The sequence below is a fragment of the Aulostomus chinensis genome, chromosome 7, assembly GCF_037954235.1.
Source record: "Aulostomus chinensis isolate RoL2024-O1b breed Wild chromosome 7, RoL_Achi_v1.0, whole genome shotgun sequence".
Lineage (NCBI taxonomy): Eukaryota > Metazoa > Chordata > Actinopteri > Syngnathiformes > Aulostomidae > Aulostomus > Aulostomus chinensis.
In genome coordinates, this window is record NC_141326.1 from 2194593 (window position 1) to 2219982 (window position 25390).

The following is a 25390-nucleotide window of genomic DNA, read 5'->3' on the forward strand; positions in this document are numbered from 1 at the left end:
AGAGGAGAAAATATAATTATTAGATTAAGAATGTGACAAAGTCACCACTGTGAAATTGCTTTTTGGATTTAGCCAGCATATCAGATTTGTACCTTTTTGTGGACCTTGGAGTTGAATTTCGTTGTATCTCAAAACATGCAGTGTGTATTTTCTGCTGTTTTTATTGATAGCACATCCCACTGTGCTCATTGATTAATGGAATGCTGGGGGGGGGGCATGTTTTATTACGAGTAGTTTGATGGGTCCGCGGTCTTTGCAGGGTTGATCCGCCTCCGCTCCACTCCCCTACCCAAGCTTCAAGGCCTGGAGTACGTCCTCAATGTAACGGCGACGGATGACAACGCATCAGCCGGGCCACACCCCCTCTCCTCCACTGCTCGTGTCATCGTTGGGGTTGATGACGTGAACAACAACAAGCCTCTTTTTGAGGAGGTGAGGGTCTTTGCTTTCAACGTGCTCTTGTAGCTATGGGAGATGCTAACCTCGCACTTTGAGAGCGACCTTTGCAGCATGTGCTGTCCTGTGATGACTGTGCCTCTTTCATTCCTCCTCCGAGCTCTGCATGGCTGCACGGACCTCCTGCTAGCTGGCAGCATTACTCTGTTACTTGGAGCTAGCTCCAGATTCTGAGTCTACTGGTCAGTGCAATGCTAACTGTTAGCATCACTATTTAACAGGGGCAGAACTGCTGTGTGTCCAGTTTACCTGTCACAGTCTCAACTTCTAGTGGTGTAGAACTCTGACAATTCTCTGCTTACATGTTTTTGGAATTTTTTTGGAAATTGAGAGAGTTGGCGTTCATGTCTGACTACATCGTCCATGAATATGAAGTGCATGTATTTATATTGTCCGGGTGGAAGATGGATTCGTAGCAGAATAAAGAGGCCCGTCCCGTTCCAGTAGTTGATTTAACTGGGTCGCATCTCTGGATTCTTGGGGTTGAAAGAGAAGCACAAATCTTTAGTTTTTACTTCCCTACTGTGTGTGTGTGTGTGTGTGTGCGTGCGCGCGTGTGTGTTATTGGAGTTGATTTTCCTCAATCACCATACAGATGTTAGCCCTGAGCTGCCAGCCGCGTGCTCACTCACTGCCAGCCTCTGACTAATCTCAGGCCTCAGCAGAAACTCCTGCTGCTATTTCCTCCGTTCTGATCTCATATCAGTCCAGTGATGAAACCGTTCTCACAGCCCTCGCACTAGCAAGGGCGCCCGCTCACACCTTTCCTCTGACTCACATCTTAAATGGCATCTGATGGCACTCTTGCCAGCTCACAGGTGGATGTTTGCTCAGCTGGTGCGTCGGCGGGGATGAAGACTCCGTGAAGGGAAGGCGTCCATGTGCTGGGCTGCCGGCGTCTCATTTCTCACCCGCTGTGACGAGTCTAAATGGATTTTCAGCCAGAATTGTATTTGTGCTACTGTGGCTGTATGTAATTGTTTAAACTGGAATCAGTGAGCGTGTTTACACAATATTCTTACATTTCTCTCTCATCTGCATGTCTTTCTGATCCTCTCAGTGCTCTTCATTTATTCCTCTGTCTCGCCCTCCTCACTCCCCTCTTCCCGCTCGCTCTTATTTTTCTGCCCTGGCTTCCTCATTTCCCTGGCCTCCGTCTCTCCTCGCTCTGTTTTCCCATGAGTTCTGATTAGCCCGCACACCCACTCTATCTTTAGGCGCTCCATTGGGATTTCAATTAATTTATGAAAAAAAGTGCAATATCATCACAATATACTATACCTGTTTAATTAACTTCCTCCTTAATTAGGAATTACGTGAACTTCAGCAGAAGACGAGCACTTGCACTCAGAGCTCCTTAGGTCTTGGCAACTTGATGTGTTTCAATATCAAACTGCCACGCTTGCATGGTATATTCTTAATATTATGTGATTTTTTATGAACTACATCCCACACTCTCTGTGCCATCACGTCCCATGAACCCTTGCATTATTCTTTCTATCGTTCTGGCATCCTTTGATCTGTCTCTCTCTCTCTCTTTGTTTCACTCTTGAATGTGTCTGCTCCTCCTTGCCTTGTGTTTTTCTCTTTCATGGTCATTTTGTTGAAAGACTAGCAAGCATTTATATCTGATTTCAAAAAAGAAGGGCTCCAGAGAGCAGAGCTTTATCTGGGGCATATATTCATTAGAGGGGAATGGATTGAATTCCTGGCTGATATAAAGCTGGATCTTCAAAAGAAATCAGTTCAAATGTTTTTTTCTCTTCTACAGATGTGGTCGATGACAAGTCATTGATTATAGTACGATAATAATATTAGGTTTCATGGACAGCACCTGCTTCTGCGTGTGTGTGTGTGTGTGTGTGCGTGTGTGTGTGTGTGTGTGTGTGTGTGTGTGTGCAGTGACCTTCTACAGTACTTAATGAGTTTTCTTCTTTGATCCTTCTCATTATTGTTCCATATTCTGGTAACAGTTTATTTTCTGATGTATAAGAATTTTTCCTTGTATTTTTGTGTCTCTCTTCCCCCCCCCCCCCCCCACACACACACACACACGCTTGTCCTCTCTATTCTCTCTATCTCAGTGCCAGCAATATCGTGAGCAGGCTTCAGTGCTGGAGAACCAGCCGACGGGGACTTTTGTATTGCAAGTACATGCTGTGGATGCAGATGAGGGAGCAAATGGAAAAGTCAAATACGGCTTAATGCACAGAGACAGCGCCATGCCTGCCTTCAGAATCCATCCAGACACAGGTAGAGTGGTCACACAGAGCGTCCGGGCTAAAACGGGTCTGGATCAGAGCTCACGGTGGACCGAGAGCACTGCATTTCAACGGTTATCGACATCTCCAGGGGTCACCACAGCTGAACTGTGAGCTGAGAGAAGAGGGGAACGTTCAGACTGAGACTAAATGTTCCCGTCATTTAAATTGCTATCCCCAAAAGAATCAAATGCCAAAGGCTGTCGATCATTCAGTTTGATCTGGCTGAGCTCATGACACTTTACATAATTAGGAGAGAGAGGAGCAGAGAGGCTGATGTGAAGTCCTAACACGTGGAATCGATATGTCACTCTGTTCCTCCTGACTTTATATTCAGTGCACTTGAAGGGGACGCCTGACTTACCCCAAAAGCATCCGTAACTGTTAACATGCTGCCTTTGCTCATGACTCACATGATGGATGGATGGATGGATGGATGGATGGATGGATGGATGGATGGATGGATAGGTAGTCATTAGTGTGTGTGTGTGTGTTGGCCGGCTCAGCTAATGGGCTGATCATAGTTCTGTGTTTACAGGAGCGATAGTGACTGCCAGGCGCTTCGACAGGGAGCGTCAGAGGGAGTACTCCATTACAGTCACGGCCACTGACTGGGCGGAGGAGCCGCTCATCGGCATCTGCCAGCTCACCGTTCAAATACTGGACCAGAACGATAACAGCCCCAAGTTTGAGAACCTGCGCTACGAGTGTAAGTCCTTCATCAAAGTGATGAATTCGCCCTGACAATGAAGTCACGAGCGGGAAAAAGTGAAGAGTGAAGGAAATAAAGAATTATTTTACAACAAAAAAAATCTAATCTTGGCAATTCTAGTCAAAATACAATTAACATCAGTGATTACAATGAATTGGATATAAGACAGAACGACTTAACAAATAGCATCTCAGTGTGATGAAGTGGCTCGATTATCAGGCAATATGAGCTTTTCAATAAATATTAGTGAGGTAGTTTTTTTAATCCGTTCACAGATTGTTTGGCTTCTTATCAAAGCGGTTCTCTGCTTCCAATTAGATGTGACTTCTTTAATGAGAAAAACCCCTGTGTGCTTTTAAATGATCACATTTAACTGCTCCATAATAAGGCTTTCTTCTTCTTGTGTATTTCACTGTGAATCGTGATCTGAAACTTAAACCAGGTCCCACTCACTGAATCCGGACCATGTGGGCGAGTGTGACACTCTGGATAATGTCTATATTAAGTATCTAAGATGTGTCGCAGTGGTGCTGGCGATATTTGTTGTTAAAGCCAATGGTTGCCTGCAGTTCTCAGGAGGTAGTAAAACCCCTCTGCTGGATACATGAAGCCACACCAGATTATCAGCTCACACGCTGGGCTGTTTCGGCTCCACCATGTGAATTTAATCAGACCATCAAACACCTAAGCCGGAGTCGTGGAGGACGCTGTCACGTATTCACCGGCAACATCGTCTCAGCTCAAGAGTCCCCCTGTTGTGCGCTGAAGAGCGAATTGGTCAAAAATAATGATAATCGATAATTATGGATATAATTATTGATTATTAAATAAATTACTAATTAATATTAAATAGTAATTATTCGGGGCACCACCCTGATGAGTTCAGGGAAACTAAAATGCGACCAAACTCGTAAAAGTTATCAGTCTCGAACAGAGTTGATCTACTAAACAGTCAGTGCGGGGCACGAGTTCTTGGGGGGTCAATGGCCAGAGTAAGCCCCCTTTTTATGACCCTTTGTCTTAAGAGCATGTGGTCACTCAAATGCAGGCTTCAGAAAGGGGTGTTAGGCCTGAAAGGCTGAAAGTCCTCTCTTCAGATTGATTAGTTGTCAAATCTGAGTTAATCTCTTGACCTGGTTGAGTTGGCACAACACCCCCATCACCATCACTCTGACACTTCAGAAAGCTTTCATTTTCTCAGGTCAATCTATAGTTAAGGAACACAAAAACACACTTCGAGGTTGGATGTTTAACATCTCCACCTCCCGGCCAGCAGGTGTGTACCAGGTTGACTCAACTAACCACATGAGGCCAGATTTGGAATCGTAACTAACAGGACCAACATGAACCTGTCAGAGGCTAAAGTTGTTAACTTGAGCTAATGCTATTATTCGTTAGCAACCGTTAGCTTAGCTGTCCATCATGAATGTGTCCACCTCAGCATAGCCGCTAAACCAGTATTGACCCTCGTCTGGCTCCTTTTGAGTGGATAATGTAAAGAAGCGTCACGTTTCTCAGACGTTTCTCTGGTTAGTCAGCACCTGCAGCTCCTGAGCTCCTGGTCGGTGACACACCTGACACACCTGGTACACCTGATACCAGCCGGCTCACGCTGGCTCAGAGACCCTCTACCTTTGGAATCCAAACAACATGGAGCAACAGCAACATTTTGGACCCAAGAAAAACATTTTAGATGATTATTTCACCTCTATAATATCTTTTTTCAGTTAAATTTAGACTTTTATTCTGCACCTTTCTTACATTTCTGTGACTTTATTTTACTGGGGAAAAAAAATGTAATTGTTGTTGCGGATCACCAAAGCTCAACCTGGTAAACATTGAATACAGGGAACACTGGACGCAGAAAATACAAATGATGAGATGTTTTCCTTAAGAAAAAGGGAATAATTGACCAATTAAAACGTCATTAAAAAAAAAATCATGTTTCAGATGCAGTATATGTGATCAAAGAGTCTGGCCAACCACTGGACACCTCCCCCCCCTCGTTACCTCACAGCTTTCATTGTTGCGAATGATTGATGTGCGGTGCTCCACTGTAATTATTTCACTATTAGGGCTGCAACAACAGTTGTTTCATTATTTATTTTGCTGCTTACTTGCTTGATTAAGTGATGAATCAGTTGGTCAATGCAGAAATGCAGAAAAACACACTGGGAAAAAGTCCAAGACCTCCATCCTCCCCCAGTGGTCTGTGTGTAAAATAACTCCTGAATTACTTTTGCATAGCAACCAGTATCATACTTTTCTTTTGCCTTTCCATTATTTGTACCCCTGCAGACTTTCTGAGAGAAGACACCCTGGTGGGCACCAGTTTCCTGCGGGTGGCAGCTCACGATGACGACTTTGGCACAAACGCGGCCATCACTTACTCCATGTCCCTGGAGCAGCCCGAGTACCTGAGGGTCAATGCTGTCACTGGATGGGTCTACGTGAACCAGCCCATATCACAGGTTGGTCACAAGTCTAGCAGGCCCTTTACCTCACAGACACACACTCACACACACACACACACACACACACACACACACACACACACACACACACACACACACACACACACACACACACAGTGGGAGTGTGCGTGGACTCCCTGACGTGCAGCATGTGGAAGGAGCGCAGACAAAGAAGATGGTGGGAGGCTTAAATCCGACTCAGCAAAATATTAAAAATAGATCTTAACACCTTTGGATTCCCGTGATTGTATTTCATGCGTCTGTTTCTTTACACCACTGTCCTTTAAATATACATAAACATTGGCTGTGATGAAAGACATCTTTTTAACTGGATGGTGCAGCTTGTGAGAAGCTAATTACCATATAACAAAGCTCTTTGTTCTTAAATACACTGGCAGTCACATATTGTATTCAGGATGTTTTCATTCATGGTCTGAGACCTTGATTAACAGACTTAAAATGAATCATGTATTGAGGAATCTGGAACGATTATGCATGGGATTTGACTTGCAAAGCATTAGATGCTAACAGTCTCCCAAGAACTAAAAAACTGAGCCATATGCTCATGGAAACAACATCAAATCAGTGTAACATTTCTTTTTTTTTTCTTTTTTATTCTCACTTTTATAATTGTTGACCATGAAAAGTAGCCACGTGTTGGAGATTTTCCATTTTCTCTCCTTTTCCCTATCAGTTATTCAAATGAACAAGTGTTCCTTGGCTGGAAACTTGCTATAGCACTATAGAGCGGTGTATTATTTAGCACGCTGGTGTTAAAAGTCCCTGGTAATTTTTTTCACCGGCTTCATGCAAAATTGAACGTCTTAAGCCTAAAACCTCACTGAACAAAGCTGTTGCATATTTCAGAGTGGTTTCAGCTGAAATGTGAATCTCCCCACCAATCTTGGTGCTATTATGAAAGCACTTCATTAAATGTTAAATGTTTCCAGCCTGGTCGGAGACATTACTCCATTTGGTCTCTCTCTTCACTGCCTTTAATTGCAGCCAACAAGTACGAACGCCACATTTCACACCACACTTCACAGTTCCCAGCTGACGAGCAGCGTTTCAGAGGAATGTGACAGAGAGAGAGAGCAGAACAACACAAGATGGTGCAGCAGCCAACACGCAGCTGCACAGATTTGACAGAGAATTAAGTGAGGACGGTGTGAAGGTTGGTTTGAGTGGAATATTTTATGGATATTCAAATCCGGCACTATTGCTGAAAAATTTGATTTAAAACCGAGGTTTGGATGCTACTTCTGAGTCAGGAGTCCATCATTAATTTATTGTAAAAGCAGCCGCCGCCACCGCCGGCTCCACGTCACTGATGACTATCGTTGTTCTACTGGTCTCAGGGTTGCAGGAAGAGTTGTACTGGCTCACAAATGCCAATTGCATTGTCCCAGGAATAGAAAATGTAATTTTGTAGTTCAGTGAGATTCCTTTTTATCTGGCTACAACAATAATGGAGTTGTGGGCAGTGATTTGCATTGATAGAATAATGTGTGTTAATCTCCTTCACAATTCAGTTTCGGAGCGATTTTTTTCATCAACAGCAGAGGCGCGACCGTGATTGACACTGTCTGTTTTTAGCGAGTGGTTAGAAAATAATAGCTCCTGGAGTGGAAGAGAAACGGCCCTTTAGTGTGGCCCCCCGTTCTGGCGAGAGGGCAATCTTGATCTAATTTAGATAAACAGAATCAAACTATCTTATGACCTCTTAAGCCAATTTTCAGCTTTCAGTGTTCATTTTGATGAAATACAGCTGCTCAGTCAAATTTAGCCCTTTATTTCCTAGTGGCTCAATTATAGCACAATAAAAAGGAGCTTTTGTGCACCCTGAGTTATAGCTTAATCAATTTCTTTAAAGCCCACACTGCTGCTTCTGTTGCTTGTAGCCTCATTAAATGATTTCCTCGGAGGAGTTCATATTTTCAGGTTTGGGCAGAAAAATAAAGAAACCCCCACCAATCAGCTGATACGCAGCGATGCTACTCACAGCGCAGGGAGCGCTATTAAAAACTCTCCCCACGTCCAGTCCCTACTGCAGCTTCCTGCTAGTCACTCGCCTCTTGTGAAAAGGGTGAGCTGAATATGCAGCCACACTTTATGTGGTTGCCATTTCTGCAGTGCCTCAGCCGTGTGCTTCACTTAGACAGGGAGGACACTTGACCCTCAAATCAGTGCGTCGTTGCCGTTCGTTGCCGTTCGTTGTGCTGAGCTCAATTTGAATGATCTCATAACGGCCGCTTTCGCCCGACAGCAGAAGAATATTTCACTTGTCTTTTTTTTATGTCAGTTATGTACATTTTGAAGATGATTTATTCTACGCTTGAGATTTTATTAAATCCCTGTAAAATTCAGGTGTGTGAGATGTTTTCCTAATATATGAATTAATTAACTAATTAAAAATGCAAAAATGTAATGATTTAGATGTACAAATATGTGACCAGAATAAGTCATCAAAGAGTCTGGCCAACCACTGGACCCCCCCTCCCCCTCGTTAGCTCACAGCTTTCATTGTTGCGAATGATTGATGTGCAGTGCTCCACTGTAATTATTAATTACTTCACTATTAGGGCTGCAACAACAGTTGTTTCATTATTTATTTTGCTGCTTACTTGCTTGATTAAGTGATGAATCAGTTGGGTCACTCATGCACTGGAATGAAGTGTCAGAGCCCAAGATGTCTTCATCGTCTCCCTCAAGTGACCACAATCCACAATGCCGAAGCATTCATCCGATGTCATTCGAGGGAAGGCGCCATTACGTCGTGAAGCTGTAGCAGGAGGCATTTGGTGTTTTCGCCCAGAAAATCATTAGAATTACTGTAATTTGTCGATCAAGGCGCTGATTGGTCAGCTGATCCTTGCAGCTGTGAACACCATCATGTCAAACATAACTGATGGGTCTCTGTTGACCTCAGAGAACCTACATCGCACGGGACATCATAGCGACCGATGGAGGGAACAGGAGCACGTCCGTGGAGCTGGCGGTCACCATCACCAATGTGAAGAACCAGCCGCCGCAGTGGGAGGAGGAGAGCTACAGCGTCGTCATCCCTGAGACCACCGCCAGGGACACACCCATAGTGGTACTGGGAACTCTGTGTGTGTGTGTGTGTGTGTGTGTGTGTGTGTGTGTGTGTGTGTTTATGGGCAATAATGTTCCTACTTAGGCTGAAGGGTTTTCTAAACTTGCTGTTTTCCTGGCCGTGATTGCATCGGTCCATTAGTGCTCGGTGAACATTCAGACGCTTTGTGACACCTCTGAAAGCGTGTCAGTGTTCTGAAGACATGATCATGTGAGTGAAAGCGGACATTGGATCCCAGCAGGGATTCAGGGTAATAAAATCCATTCAAATGTCATCTTTGAAGTGAAAAATATATCTCTGTCAATCTGGAAAGCATAAAGGTAAAAGTATGTGGTGTGTCCCCCCCCAGCTTCCTCTCAGGGATTCTGCTCAGCATAAGAGGTGATGCTGCGTGGCTCAGACAGCAGATTTGGATCTCGTCCTGCTCCATTTCTTATTTGGATAATCTGTCAGCACCGTAATTGTAAACTCATTTCAGAGTGCAAAGCAGACGTGTCATCACTGCTGCTGCTGCCTGTAGGAGTGGCCGCTAACACCCAGAAACAAGCTAGCATCCTCACACAGCCGGTTCCTTTGCCTCAAAGTCGCTGATTTTTATCCCCCGTGTCGTTTTAGTTGAATTCGTTAAAATAAGATCTGGGTTCTGTTCTCACGTGTTGTTCTAAGGCATCGAGTCCATCTGCAAGTACTACAGCGGAGGATGAACAAGACGACAGAGGTTGTTGTGGACGTTAAACGTCACCCACCATGTTGAGTTGTGGTGACTTTGAAGTCTGCAGCCATCAAATATCCACTATAAGAACCGGGTGTGGTTTTGGTCGAGGGAATCACAGTGACGATAACTTCAGGATTGGCCTACAAATATGTCCTCCCTGCAGTGCTCTGTGAGAATCCTTGTTAAAGGAGAAGTTCAGCATATTGGGAAATACACATTTCATGCCAAGTTATGAGAAGATTATGGCTCTCATGTCTGAGCTGTGAAGGCGCCTCACTGTGTAACGCTCATTTCCACCGCTCTTCTCTCACCTTTTTTTCCTGTTGGTCTGTTTAAGTTCTGTCTCTGTACAGTTCCAATCCTCGTGGGTGGTTGGGGGGTCAGCAGCTCTAAGAGAATACAGTACTGAACATGAAGTTAGAACAAGTCGACGATTAGCATGGCATGAAGGCTGAAAGAGGGGGAAACGGCCCTCTCCAAAATTAAACCTTTAATTAATTTGCCCGGAGACTGACGTGCTGTAACTATTTCTTGCCGGGGTGCAGCGATGGGCTGCACGACTGTAAAGTCCCCAGACAATTCTGGAATGTGAGCTAAACGCACATCAAAAGATGCCATGCTGACTCGGGCAGCCACGTCGGTGTTCAGATGAAATACCCTTTTCTCAGCTCAGGTTTGCTGTCATGCATCAATTTGCTCTAAGTTTAACGTCTAGAGGGCCTTGATCTTTGATAATCTGGGCTCACACAGTTGTGAAAATCCTGGAGAAATCCTGGAAGTTGTGAAAAACACATTAAAGCAGGAAATTTTGGAATGCCTGGGAAAACTGATGCGCAAATACATGCATATTTGATGGCATGTGGCTCAGTAAATGTTGATGTTGGATTAAAGCTGCTAGATTTTATACATGCTGATATCACACCACACACCTTGCCATTAGTTGTAGTTACATATTTACGCTGTATATACGGTGTTGACACGTTTTCTGTTTGTCTAGTCTGAATAAAAGGGCCGTGTGCAGTTTCCTCAAAATCTTGGAAAAGTTGCGGAAATTTGACAGCAAAAACGTGTGTGAACCTGAACTCGGGTGTGTCGTTTGATCCTCCTCAGACGATCAAGGCGACCTCTCAGCTGGGCGACCCCAGGGTGACCTACAACCTGGAGGATGGGATGGTTCCTGAGACTAACATGCCGGTTCGGTTCTACCTCTCCCCCAACCGCGAAGATGGATCCGCATCCATTCTGGTGTCTGAGCCTCTGGACTATGAGACCACGCCCTTCTTCTCTCTACGGGTGCGAGCACAGAACGTGGCCCCCGTGCCTCTCGCTGCGTTCACCACTGTTTACATCAACATCACAGGTATGTGTTGACCCGTCATTGTTATCAAGACCATCAGAACGCGCGCAGGGTAAACGGACCACAAATCTCAAACTCAAAACATCTCTCCTGTTAGGACAGAAATGTTGTTCTATTGTTCCAAAACTTATATTTTCAAGCAAATAATAATCTCAGACGTCATCCTCGCATAGCCTCTGCTCAACATAGAAGTCAACAATCAGTCAGGCATGATTAGACACACGCGCACGCACACACATACACACACACACACGCACACACACACACACTGTGTGTTACATTGCTATCCACTCATGAGGAACTGGGAAGGGAAGTGGGAGAATCCTCCAAACATCAGTCAGCACAGGGAAGAAGATCTGACTGTGTTCATCATGGCATCATTTACAGTGAAAGACAAGGAATTTTTGCTTTGAGATGATGAGGTCAGAGGTGGCACCGGGGAGCAGTGGTCCTCACTGTGGCCCCCAGCAAGAAGGTTGGGGGTGGAGCCCCGGCTGCAGCACGGGGTCTTTCTGTGTGAGTCTCCATGTTCTCCCTGTTCCTGCTGGGTTCTCTCTGGTACTCCAGCTTCCTCCACAGTCCAAAGACATCAAGAGGGACCAGGTTAATCCAGACTCTAAATTGACCGTAGGCGTGGCTGGGAGAGCCAATGGTTGTCTGTCTCTATGTGTTGGCCCTGCCATGGACTGGTGACCTGTCCAGGGGGAAGGCTGCTGGGATAGGCTCCACCCCCACCACCCTTAACGGGAGAAGAGGGGGAAGATGGATGATGAGGTCAAAGGTCACATGAATTTGTATTTCTCGTATTGTCAGATTTCACGTGAGAGTTTAATTCTTGTCCATATTGTAACAGAAATCATTTGAAATCTTGACCCGCTGAGCTTGTTTGGTGTCATTATGTGAATGTTTCTCTGGCGCGAAGAGGAACCCCGAAACAGGAGCCTTTTTCACTGAAGCCTCTGACATGGAGGCAGCGTTAATCCTCTGAATTATGGTCGTGGCCATCGCTCGCGCTGTGATGGAGGGTTGATGGACAACTGACTACTTCTTCATTTGAAGCTCATGCTGACATCTTAGACAATGTCATGGTTGACAAGTTTTTGGGGGGTTGTTGAAGGTAGGAGTATCGTATCTGCGGTTTGATATGAAGTCAGTCGAGTGTCATTGTCATGAACTTGTTTCCAGTGTGAGCAGGACCAACAGGAACCGCCGATCTCCTGAGCTTGACTGCAATTCAAAAGTGGGTTGTTCCAACTCGTTTTTTTTTTTCGACCTCAGATCAAAATGCACTCAAAATCATAAAACAGAAATGGCAACCGCAGTTACAGCACATTCACAAAATAAAACATTTAATAAATTCTGCTAAACGTCGTATTTGTGATGATCTCAGGTAAACAAACCAGGGCTCACCGATCCTGCCTGAGGCTCCTGGTTGGAGTTCCAGCTCTAACCACTGTTTATTCCATTTTTCTGCATCTGATTCAAGGTTACATGGCCTCTGAAGGGGAGAAGGTCCTTATGTAGTATCTCATCATTAGTTGAGGTTTTTAACTCTCTGAGGTCAACAATGTCAAATATCTCGGGAATGCTGCACACCAGAAACGTTTTTGCCCGGAAGAATAGCGCTAGGCCGCACCGCTAACAGAATAGGTTTTATGAAATTCAGCCTTGAAGTAACAAGGTTGTCAGCAATTCCACAGGGCTTTTCTTTAAGTCTGTCCACTCATCAGACGTTGTGTTCCTGTGTGGGAGTTCTGGTCTCAAACATGTGAGCTATGGCGCAGCACAAGTTTCCGTGTATCTATAGATCTACACGGTTAGTACAGCACCTGCAGCAGAGCCTGCACAGACCAGAGACGAGTCCAGTCTCCACCGCTGGAATCTGATGCACATTTTAAGTGTCTCATGAGAAAAGGCTGATGGAAACTGACACGTATGAAAAAAAAACCCCTCAATTTTGCAAACCCCTAATCTGCATGCAAAGCTTTCTTAAAATAATGAAATGGAAGCACGTCTACGGTTTCGACACGGAGCAACGGCGAGAGGCACGAGAGAGAAACCAGTTTTTCCTTCTGGACTGGAGAGGTCTTGATGTGTGTTGTCTAGCATGTTCAACTTCTGCACCCTGGATTTCCAGTCAGGTTGCACGAAATATGTTTGCTGATATAACTCTCACGTCAGTCAGTGCCCCCCCCCCACCCCCACACACACACACACACACACACACAGATATAATTGTAGCCTCTACCTTTACATGCATACATTCCATAGATGTATCTAGTTTGTACCAAGTGATGATTAAAAGCTGGCTGCAGAAATGACTTTGAAGGTGTCAAATGCATGAAGATGAATTAAAAATGTATGTACGTGTATATTAATTAGGCACTTAATCAACAGCTAAATGGTGTTGCTAAGACATTATTTATTTTCCTTAAAAAAAAATTGCAATCAGACTCTCAACCCTTCTAGAGCTTTGGGAGCTGGGGAATGAATGATTAAATTACTAACTGGAAATAAACACATCACCAATCACATCTCTCCTCTCCCAAGATGTCAATGACAACGTGCCATTTTTCACCTCCTCCATCTACGAGGCCTCGGTCACAGAGGGAGCCCAGATGGGGACTTCAGTACTCCAAGTGTCTGCCCACGACAAGGACCTGGGTCTTAACGGAGAGGTTTGGGCTTATCTGCGATTTCCTCGTGTAGTGCTGCTACTAAACTGAAGAGCGTTGCTCCACATTTCCCTGCTAAAGCATCAGTGGAAGGAGCAGCGCCTCCAGAGAGAAAGCTTTAGTTCCAGGACTGTGTTGTCTGACAGTGACATCATCATACGGTATCGATCTGCTTTTGGCTACAATAAGACAGACTGTGATGGACATCTCCTGACATTTCAAAGCTTTCCGTTCATGCACGTTCAGCAGCTTTTTCCTCAAAAGAACACTGTCACTTAATTTCTGAATTCCCTGTGCTCCATAGATCACGTACTCTCTGCTGAGTGACAGCAGCGGCGACCACCTGCTCTTCCGAATAGATCCGAATCTCGGGATCATCTACACAGAGGCTGTGTTTGATCGCGAGGCCCGCAGCTCCTACCTGCTGGAGGTTCAGTCAGAGGACGGCCAGGAATCAGCTCGACCCGGCAAGAACAAACAGCCCAACACAGGTGGGAAATCAGACAGTTCAGTGACCTTTGACCTGATGCAGTGTTGCTGATGAGCCTACAGGAAATTACTGAAAACCGGTGGTGGGGAGCAGCTCGGCATTGCTGGAGGTCATGAGGGAGGCTCTTAGGTATCCGTACTTTACCTCACATGTTAGGGGACAAACCAGATGAAGGAAATGTGGACTCACACCTCTACAACATGACCTTAGGAGGTCGGGTACCATGATGCACAAACATGATGCAGAATGTGTTTGATGCGTAAGTAAACTCAGTGACCAGTGCTTCTCTAGGCCTCAGCAGAAGCCGGATGGAGCTTGTTAACTGAGTACTCTGGGTGTTTTACTTGTTCTTGAATGAAATCACTGCGTACTTCTCCCACCACTCCTGAAAATTCAGCCATAAGTTGAAGACTTGAAACAGGGTTTGCTGCATTGGCGTTACATCATCACGTCATTTACACCTCAGGATTGACTTTTTAAAGTGAATCTTAATTTGATTTATTCCGCCACCATGACCAGACAGTCTCACTCGCTTCCTGGTGGAAATAGCTGCGACATTACTTAGTATTCTCTCTTTGATTCCAGCCCATTTTTTAAGATGTACGTTCAATATTAAAATAGTCCAGCCTGTGTTTGTTTACTGTGTTCCCTTTGTGACATTTTGGCAGTCATAAAACCTCAGTCAGTATTAAGAGTGACGTAATGTGACGTTTGTATTCTGAAGTAGGTCTCTGCAAATGTTTGTGAAAGCGGTATTAGGGGTGCAGGGTGACGTGTTGGAGCAGCAAAGCCTTCTCTCCAGGGTTGCCAGGGCTGCTTAGCATTTGCAATCAGCCTTAGCTGTGTCTTACGCTACATATCTCTCACATTCAGAAGGGCTCATCGCCTCTACAAACATTACCTGTCTCTCCTCGTCACCCCTGGGACACACCTGGAGGAGGCAAATGTAAAAACAAGTTGAGAGAGCACAGACACATTCCACCACCGTCAACTCTTCCTCCCGCAGTCTCAAATTAACATGTCACCAATGTGTTCCGTGAGCCGATAATTTACTCTTTTTAACCAAAGAAATAAACAGCATTATGAGGAAGCCACAGATAAGACATAAACACTTGTCATCTTATAAATATTTAACCTTCCCAGTAGAGGGGTTCTTTATTTACATGCTGAAAAAAAGGCAGCTTGTTGAAGAGGTTTAGTCCCAGAACTGTTCTACTTTCAGTGGAAAACCGTCACCCCTGTTAAAACAATAAAATCTTGTCACATGAATAATTTATGTAATTTACAGCACATCTTTGAGAATTATGTTTTGTCTGATTTCCATGTCAGTGAGTCACATTGCAGCAGGTTAAGTGCCTCTTTCCCATGAAACAGCGACAATGAATTGTAGCATCAATAAACAGATGGAAGGAGGACGCATGCACACTGTTTCTCGAACTCTTTGTGTGTGTGTGTGTGCTGAGTTCTTTAATCTTTTGCCATCCTGTCATTCTTGCAGACACAGCCTATGTTCGGGTTTTCATCAGCGACGTCAACGACAACAAACCGGTCTTTGCTCAGCGCCTCTATGAAGTCGGTGTCGATGAGAATGCAGATGTGGGTCTGGCTGTTGTTACCGTGAGCGCTAATGACGACGATGAAGGTACGCCTGATGAGACAGCAGACTCTACCAATGTCACTTCCAGGGAAATAAAGGTTAAAGAAACTAGCCAACTAGAACCAATAGAAAAGTTTTGTGAGCCTCTTTGAAACTTAGCAGACTTCCCCATATTTGCATGTTGTTAATTTCCACTAGACCCTCTTCTGTTTTGGCAGTCTATTTGTTATTTTTGCTGCAGTGAATCGTGTGCCAAGCAGGCACCTTTATGCATAATAGCCTGTGTTTGTAGCAATGGGCATAAAATGATGGTATGAGTAGATCTCACCGATGAGCCACAATCATGCTGTTGAAATCATGCAGTGTGCTAGATTTAGCATGTTCATCTGAGTGCTTGCTAATGCACCGCAGCACATATGTTCCAAAAAGACTGACACGCTCCCACACAGTAGGTGGGCGGGATTTAAGCAGTAAAGCATTTGCTCATCCTCCGTACAGCTGTAGACTAAGATCCCTTCATCAGACATGTTTAGGTCCGTTAATCAAGTATTTATGGTGCGCGGGGGTGCAGCTTAGGTCGGGCTGCAGCACTAATGATGAATAGCTGCGGAATAACCAACCCCCAACATTTAAGTTCCAGGACTGTTGCACTTGTTTGAAAACTCCAGCCTGGGCTTGACCGCTGTAAACCTGCCAAATCCCTCTGGGAGGCAGGGAGCACTTTGTCAGCGAGGGTTGTGTTAATAGTACAGATTAGTGTATTTACATGGGATTGTAGCTACTTTAACCCAACAGGATGATTGAAAGCAAAGACTGGACATTCCAGGAGATTATCTTATCTATTCCAGTGTTAAACCAGTTGATTGGATGGGGTCCACGGAGACACAGGCGATAACTTTAGATATTGACTTCCTCTTCACGACAGCCATCCTCTCTAGAGCCTAAAATCATTCCCCGGAGGACTCTATCGAAGCGCATTATCTCGCTTTTCACTCCCATGCTTCCTTTCACTTTTTTCTTCACTGGTTTTAAAATCGGTGTGGGATTAAAGCCGCGGAGACGAGGTACAAAGTATCCATTTAATTAAGTAATCAAAACAAGAAAGGGATACATGAAAACCTACTAACGCTCCGGTCTTGAAGGAGACGAGGTGTAATACCCGTGTGGTTATGGCCTTTTGTTGTTGACGAAATGATAGCAATTCCACTGGAAGTCAGAATGAGTGCAATACTTCAGTATTCAGCGTGCAGAGATGGAAGGAACACTGACGCCAGCAGCAATCTGCTATTAATTATCCAACCTTTGCAGAATGGTGCGTTTTATTTGCACCTAAAGTAAACACCGTTTTATTACCAGGACCAGGACTCTCATTTCACATGTCCGATCATGCTTTTTGTGATTCCTGCCACAGGGGCCAACGCCAAGTTGCGCTACCAGATAACATCTGGCAATAAGGGTGGTGTGTTTGACATAGAGCCAGAGGTGGGGACCATCTTTATTGCACAGCCGCTGGACTATGAGCAGCAGAAGCGGTACAAACTGCTGGTCCTCGCCTCCGATGGAAAGTGGGAGGACTATGCAGCCGTGGTGGTCACTGTGGTCAATAAAAACGACGAGGCGCCAGTCTTCTCCATGAATGAGTACTATGGGTCAGTGACGGAGGAACTGGACGGGTCCCCTGTGTTTGTACTACAGGTGAGAGGTTTTATACTGCAGTTTTTCAGTCAATGATCTGATTCATAGTTCTACGATTATAACGAAAGCTAGTTTTGTGGGATGGTGCGGTGGTGGACTGTACGCCCTACCAAACTGGGAGTTGTTGGTTCAGTTCCTCGTCTGTACAGACACAAGTGTTCATGGGGGAACCCCTCGCACCTTATGTCTTCCTGGTGAAACTCCTCGCCACCAGGTGAAAAGATGCGTTGTTTACTCTACCTGTGACCGAGGACGCATGTAGTAGCAGAGGGGATGGAGCTGTGACCGGGCAGCTCTGGCAGACGGCAAAAAACGTTTTTTTCAAAAGAAGCTATTCTTGTGTGTTAAATCTCATCACACATTTCCTATGATTTCTTTATGTAACATGATCAGAGCTCATTGCTTTACTGTGGGTGGTCAGGAAAAACACTTGAATGGGCTTTCTAAAAAATGAAAAGGCTAAGAAGGTGTGCTTAGCTGGCGGGGGACTGCTGAAAAGAGATAAAAGGAACGTGTTATTTGGGTTTGGCTGGAAGAATGAGTATCCATTTTCCTTAAGTCGTCTTTATCTGCGCAGGTGACAGCCACTGACCCAGACAAAGATGCCGACCAGGGTGCCATACGGTACTCCATTCATGGCCAAGGGGCAGAGTCGCACTTCATGATCAACGACATCACAGGGGAGATGTATGCCCAGCGCACAATGGACCGGGAAGAGCGTTCGGTCTGGCGCTTTGTTGTCATGGCAACAGACGAGGAGGGCGAGGGACTTACTGGTTTTACTGATGTTATTATCAATGTGTGGGACATCAACGACAATGCTCCCACCTTCCCCTGCTCCCCCGATAATTGCCTGAGCAGCGTGGCGGAGAACTCCCCTCCTGGAACGTTTGTTGTGGAAATGACTGCGGTGGACCTTGACGATGCAGCAGTAGGACAGAACGCCATTCTCACCTACCGGATTACTGACAATGTGCACAACACAAATGACGCAGAGCTTTTTACTATTGATTCCAGCACTGGCACTATATCTGTGGCAGCGGACGGTCTGGACCGGGAGTTTGCTGATAGCCACCGTCTGATAGTGGAGGCCCAGGATGGTGGAGGCATGACGGGTACTGCGACTGCTACCATCGTCCTAACCGACATCAATGACCACGTACCAAAGTTTAGGGAGGAGCAGTGTGGTGCTAGTGTGCCTGAGAGCGCTGATGTGGACTCTCCCATCCTGGAGTTGAGCGGCATTGACCCTGACGCCGGCACATATGGTCAGCTGGCATTTACAGTGGTGGCAGGAGACCCAGAGCAGCGGTTTTACATGGTCAGCCACAGACTGGAACAGACGGGCACGCTGAGACTGAAGAAAGACCTGGACTTTGAGAGGCCGGGGGAGCAACGCTTTAATCTTACTGTCAAGGTGGAAGACTCCGATTTCTCCAGCGTTATCCACTGCCTGATCTTAGTGGAGGACGAGAATGATAATGCCCCTGTGTTTGCCCCCAGCTCCTACCTCCTCCCCCCTTTACCCGAGGACGCAACGGTAGGAACCTCCATCGTTCAGGTTCTGGCCACTGACTTTGACTCAGGCTTGAATGGGGACATTTTGTACAGCATTCTTCCTCAAACTGACCCCTATGGACATTTTGCAGTCAGCCGAGCTGGTGTGGTCACTGTCGCCAGGCCGCTGGATAGGGAGACAGTGGCAGGTTATGACTTGGTTGTCTTGGCAACTGACCAAGGTACCCCAGCGCTGACTGGCAGCGTCACGGTCCACATGCCACTGCTTGACATGAATGACAACGGGCCAGAGTTTGAGATGGCCTACACTCCCGTCCTATGGGAGAACAGTCCGGTACCTCACGTGGTCTGGCTCAACGGGAGCTCAGCTCTGCTTCACGTGGTGGACAGAGATTCCCCCGAGCACGGGCCGCCGTTCCTCCTCTCCCTGCCCTCGCTCTACTCAGCTGACTTCCACCTCCAGGATCATGGGAACGGCTCTGCCACACTCACTGCTCTGCGGAGATTCGACAGGGAGAGGCACAGAGAGTTCTATTTACCGGTGATTATGATTGACAGCGGTGATCCGCCAGTGACTGCCACAAGCACGCTCACCATCACCATTGGCGACCAGAATGATAATGCTCATCAGGCGGGAGAGAAAGATGTCTATGTGCTTAGCCGAAAGGGTGAGTTGTCCCTTTCTCCCTCATATCTCTCTCCCTTGCCCTTGTTTTCCTACAGAGCTTTGCACTGCAGGCGCTGCTTGAGTGGAGTGGGTAACTGAGGCTTTTTCCCTCTCCCACCTGAGTGGTGTTGTCTGGAATTCCTAATTGTGTGTTCTCTTTTACACTCCAACAGTGTTTTGTTATGGTAATGTAACTGGCGAACCCTCACTATATTCCTCCCTTGCCAAACTTGTGCCTCAAGCTCTTCTGAGCATCACATCAGGACCAGCATCGTGTTGTAGTTTAGCCTCCAGGTATGTTGGTTAAGCTAGCTAGTTAGTGTTTTGATCACACACTCAGCCACATAGAAGTTTTGGTAATTGTGGAAAGCAGCAGCGCCATGACTCATCCAGGCTGCCATTGTTTACCCAGCTGCAGTTCTCTGGCACGGCAGGTCGATAATAACATAATCCATACTGAGATATGGCTGCTTCCTTAAGCTTCACGCTCCCTCAAGTGGAGAGCTGAGAGCCTATTCACTTCAGCAGTGATGCTCCACAGTTATGAGCATAATAATTTGAGCAGAACACAAGAATGCACGATAAGGAGATGAGAGGGACGAAGAGACAAAGTGTTGGCGTCAGCAGATTCCGTCCAGACTCAATCAATGTGGGTGTGTTTACTTTGAACAGGAAGGATGGCGAATGCACCACTGGGCAAGGTGTATGCGCCAGATCCTGATGACTGGGATAACAAGACCTACACTCTGGAGACGAGTGCAGCCAAGTAAGGGCCTTTTGTTAAATGCATTTATTCTGATCTCCAAATGTGCAGCACCTGCAGAGCCCGAACTGGCAACGTGGAGAGCATTCAGGCTTTCAGTAATGTGGCCTGCAACGTGCTCAACAGGTTAGCTTAGATCCGAATCCCAGAACTTTCACATATAAAACACAAACAGACTTTCAAGTGTCAGCACGCTGGACCGTCCACCGGCCCTCCTACATGAGGTTCTCAGTATGAAACAGCCATCAGAGCACCGTCCGACGTTATCAGATACCTTATGCAGCTATTTATTATTCACACCTTCAAGATCAGATTAGAAATACCAATTGCACATTTGTTTTATTCATATAACAAATTCTGACAGTTACCATGACAACTATCAAGCCCTTTAAGGAGCTTTTGCAGCCAAAGAATTGTGCCTCTTTCTTTTCTTTGCCTGTTTCATTGTTGTTGTTTTTATTTTTTAAATGAATTTGCATTCACCTCCCTCTGGAGTGATTCCAAGTACTGCTGACGCATTCCCTACTTGTCTGGGTGCCATCTGTCAGGTATTTTCCTCTGAACAAGTGCTCAGAAACAAAAGAAGCCACTTGTCTTTTTTCTGTCTTTCAATGTCCTTTGAAGCCGTCCCCACCTCCTGAACCTATCCGTCCTCTGTTTCTCAGATACTTCAGTCTGAACCGGAGCTCAGGAGGGCTGACGATCCGACAGAACGCTCCAGCCGGCAGCTACTGGCTGAGGGTGGAGGTGTCTGATGGGGTGTGGCCTAATGTGATATCGGGGGTCAGAGTTCATGCCAGAGACCTGGAGGAAGAGGCCATCCTGTCGTCCGCCTCTCTGCGATTGACTGGTAACACTGACCTGGTCTGATGGTTTAGAGTGATATTCCACCCACGAGGTGCATTTACCTTCAAGTTCTCACAAATGTTCGTCTGCCTGAAGTTTTGTTCTTTGTATTAAAGAGCCAGCTCACTGCAGTACTCACCCTGCAGCTGACGACCCTCTCGAATGACTACAGACAGCAAAACTGTTCAGTCTACAAACTCTCAAACACATCATCTCTATCCGGCCCTAACCTCAGTAATCCACACACACTAAAATCAGAGCGCAAAACAAACTCCAACTCTTTAGATTTGGCGCTCATTCATGGTAGTGCGGCTTGTGACCAGCTGCCGCATTCAGTTGAACACGCTCTTGTTCAGGGTTGCGCCGAGCCAGAAGGGTTCTAGTTAGTTTGGTTTCAGTTGAAATCCAAGACTGGATAAAGAAGACGTGGTCGATGCTGGACGCGGAATTTGAGAGTTTGTAAACTGATGTTTTCAGAGGGTTTTGCGGTCGTTAGCCGACAGTCTCCGTTAGCGTTAAGCTAAAGGTATGTGGCTGGCTCTTTGTGCATTCTGGAGTCACACAGAAGTGGTGCATTGGTTTCCTTATGAGCGCCCATTTGTGCGACCTTGAAAGACAAAATACTCTTTTTGGGTGAAGTGTTGCTTCAGACAATATTTTTGTGCTCAGTGGTTGTTTGCAGCAGGGACTACGATGCTATGATTTAACTCTTGAGTTGACCCCCCCCCCCAAATTGTTTGACACAAAGCAGAAACTCACTCTTGTTGTCAGCCGGCTTTTTGATTGCTGATGTTGAAAGAGACAGCATAAATGGATTGGCGCCTTGCACTGAATAATAATCAGGTTGTCAATCCAGATAATGCTGAAATAATATGCTGTCAGGAGGTTGTTTTTTTTTTTATTATGTAACACTTCCAGCATTGTGGAGGATTCATGTTGCTTGCTGGTAACAATTTGAGTGTTCATTTTTCTGTCAGTCTCACGGAGCAAATCTGAGTCATAAAGGTCAATTTGGAAGTGTCAGGTAAAGTCCTTGACATTTAAAAAGCCATTCGGCAAACACAGACGCAGGCCATTGCAGATGCCTCTGACTCCGAGTCATTATCATTTTTAGAGATTAAAAATGACTGCTCACATTCTCCTGATATTATTAGAAGGTGGCACCTCAACAGCGATTGATTTCCTGGTCATTAAAGTCTCTCGCTCTTTGTCAAGACCTCGTGTGCACCGCGGACCGCCTTCCGTTGAGCGACGGGATCTCAATGTGTTGTCACCCTTGTGATCAGATCCCACAGGATGCATCTTAATGGCGGGGCTGAACAGGGCCAACGCTGATCTCAGAAGGCAATAAAGGATTTGACTTGATTGCGTGACGTCTCAGTGAGGACGTGGATCAATGGAGGGAGATGTTAGGCTGCCTCTTCTGCTAATGACGTCGGAGCTCCGTAGTCTTTGATCAACTCTGTAGTTGTCATTGACGAGCCATTTGTTCTTATTGCATGAACCCCCACTCTCCTGTCTCCTGAAGGCATTACAACAGCTGATTTTATCGACTCTCACGTCGAGGGGAAGAGTCGGCTGGAAGTGTTCTGGGACTTCCTGTCTGAAACCCTGTCTGTCAGGCCGGGGAGCATCAACATTTTCAGCATCGCGGACCGAGAGGAGAGAACTGTGGACATCCACTTCTACGTGCTATCTGATACTGGCTACATGCGCTCAGAGAAACTACACGGTGTCCTCGCAGCACATAAAAAGAAGGTATATATACCGTTTTCTTTGACAGATAGAGATCAGTGCTCATATATCAAGTGATACACTTGAGAGCTTGAGGGAAAGAGATAACAGGGGCTTTATCTGCCCTCTTATTTTCATACCAACTTCCCTGGCCTCTGTATCTCTCCCATTCATTTCTCTTTCTTTTCCTTTTACTCTTTTCCTTTCATCCGTCTTTGCTGTTTTAATTTGTCCGTCATGTCTAAGGGATGCCATTGTTTTAACATCTCTTCAGAGAACATCTACCATGAAAGTTGTTTCATTCTCATTTTGAGTTCTGGTGAGCTGGTTTCATCCATCCGCATGTTTATTACTGTGCTGCACTGTCAACATAAAACACTGCAGATACAAATATTTGTATCCTCACTGACAGTTATTGTAATTCCCATTTATTCCTCCCCGCCTCGCCCTGCTTCCCCTTTGTCCCCTCTGCAGCTGCAATCACTGCTGCGCGTGAATGTGAGCCAGGTGCAGGTGGATGAGTGCGCACGTGCAGACTGCAAGGCAGCAGGCGGCTGTTCCACACAGCTGCGCATCAGCGACTCTCCCACCCTGGTAGACTCAGGTGCTATATCCCTGGTGTCAGTAAAGGTGACGCCCTTGGCAGTATGTGGCTGCGCTGCCAGGGAGATGACCCACCAGCCGTGCTCCTTCTACCCTGCTAACCCCTGCCTTAATGGGGGAACCTGCGTCGACACCCTGAACGGATACAGGTGAGAAGCACGCTGCACTGTTTCAGCAGGACTGGAGCTTGAAGAAGTCAGATATTCCGTGTGCCTGCCGGGCTTCAGTCTTCCTTGCAGTCTTGTTAGACCTCCTGCAAGGGTGACATTCTGGAAAATGAGCCCAGAATCACTAACAGTGCTCCTTGTGAGAAGAATCTCCTTCACCTGTAACTTGACCTAACTTCCTTGAGCTACTCTGCTGTATTGTCAGCTGAATATAAAGTAGCTGGATTTTGCAGAAGGTGTCTTTGCCGTTGAACTACTGTGCACGTACTGTATGTGTGTGCCAGTTGGGAAAACTGGCCCAATCTTTTCAGTTAGGTCTCTACATTTATGGCCTAGGAACGTTTTGTTTAAACCTCCAAAAACAGGAAATATAACCCTTGCATAAATGTGACTGACATTTTTATTGACCCTAAATATTGACAGCATGTCAGTAATCATTGTGAAGGCCTTAAACTTCAAATGTATGAGCCTCTGTGGGACACAGATGAAACAGCATGCAGTTCATTTCATGCAAACACTAATGCCCAGATTAAATAAATATAGGGCAAGGGGATTAGTGCAGCTGTGGCCCCCTCTCTGCTTGCAACTTCTCAAAATCTCCTCTAATGCCAAACTTGCATGTTCATGTAATGAACATGCAAGTTTGTCAAAGGCATCGCCCGGAGAGCCAGGAACTTCTCCCCCTTTTATCTTTCTAATTGTTGTCAAAGCCATTGCTGCGCTCTCAGAAGCTCTCGTTATGTGAGGGGATGTCTCCCTGCGTGTTCTTTATGCGTGCTCTCATGTGAATGCAGTAAAGAATCCAATTTTTGTCTCTACCGTCTGTAGAAGGGGCTGAACAGGCAGCCTCAGACAGCTGCTGATCAGATATTGTCAGTCAGAGGTGAGAAAACATTGCTGCACTTCTTGCCCCCCCCCACCCATGAGTCATATGAAAGAGTGCTGCGATGCGTGCATATATGTATGCATAAAGCTACACTCTACCCACAATGCCCCTGTAGCTGAGTATGGATCAGTATTCCCGACATGTGTTGCCCCTCCGCAGAGTAAACAGTGATGGGCCCCTAACAGCCTCAGTACACGCAGCTTTCCTCTGATGCTGCATGAAAATAGATGGCTTTGACATTATCAGCAAAACCAGCTTGTCTCACATTCCTGCAGTGCAGGGGAACAGGATGAGATCAACCGGCCCCCCCCACATCACTCTTACTAAATGGGCTGTTTTTCATGGCGTCGTACCCTTATGGACAAACATTCCTTGCTCATATTTCTGCTTCCGTCCATAAAGCTGAGGTTCTAATCAAAGTGAGGAAGAACAAGAACAGAACAGCAGAACAGTGTAGTACCTACGAAATAAAAAGGTGAGTAAAAGGAAAGGAAATCAGCAGTGGCATGGAGCATAGAGGAGTAAGAGAAATTGAATTAATTATCTGCTAACAAAGAGATGTGATGTGCTGTGCAGGGACAGTCTCCAGAGAGTTCAGCCCAGGCAGCTGATAGATAAAGTCTAGACCGGAGTAATGGTGTGTTCGTAGCTAATTGATTCAGCGCAGGCTTGAATAT

At 45.9% G+C, this 25390-nt stretch overlaps 1 protein-coding gene across 4 annotated transcripts in view; it reads left to right on the forward strand.

Annotated features, from left to right (window-relative positions):
- The window catches only part of LOC147258181 (neural-cadherin-like), a 105485-nt gene that overhangs the window by 52993 nt on the left and 27102 nt on the right, over window positions 1–25390 (forward strand). For all 4 annotated transcript variants that reach the window (XM_086208113.1, XM_086208114.1, XM_086208115.1 and 1 more), the window contains 15 exons: window positions 260–432; window positions 2541–2709; window positions 3256–3426; window positions 5728–5900; window positions 8833–9000; window positions 10826–11075; window positions 13623–13750; window positions 14052–14238; window positions 15736–15879; window positions 17246–17529; window positions 18107–19715; window positions 20387–20480; window positions 21143–21327; window positions 22852–23081; window positions 23532–23809. In XM_086208113.1, coding sequence (XP_086064239.1) covers window positions 260–432; window positions 2541–2709; window positions 3256–3426; window positions 5728–5900; window positions 8833–9000; window positions 10826–11075; window positions 13623–13750; window positions 14052–14238; window positions 15736–15879; window positions 17246–17529; window positions 18107–19715; window positions 20387–20480; window positions 21143–21327; window positions 22852–23081; window positions 23532–23809 — 4243 coding nt within the window. The remainder of the gene's footprint in view (window positions 1–259; window positions 433–2540; window positions 2710–3255; window positions 3427–5727; window positions 5901–8832; window positions 9001–10825; window positions 11076–13622; window positions 13751–14051; window positions 14239–15735; window positions 15880–17245; window positions 17530–18106; window positions 19716–20386; window positions 20481–21142; window positions 21328–22851; window positions 23082–23531; window positions 23810–25390) is intronic.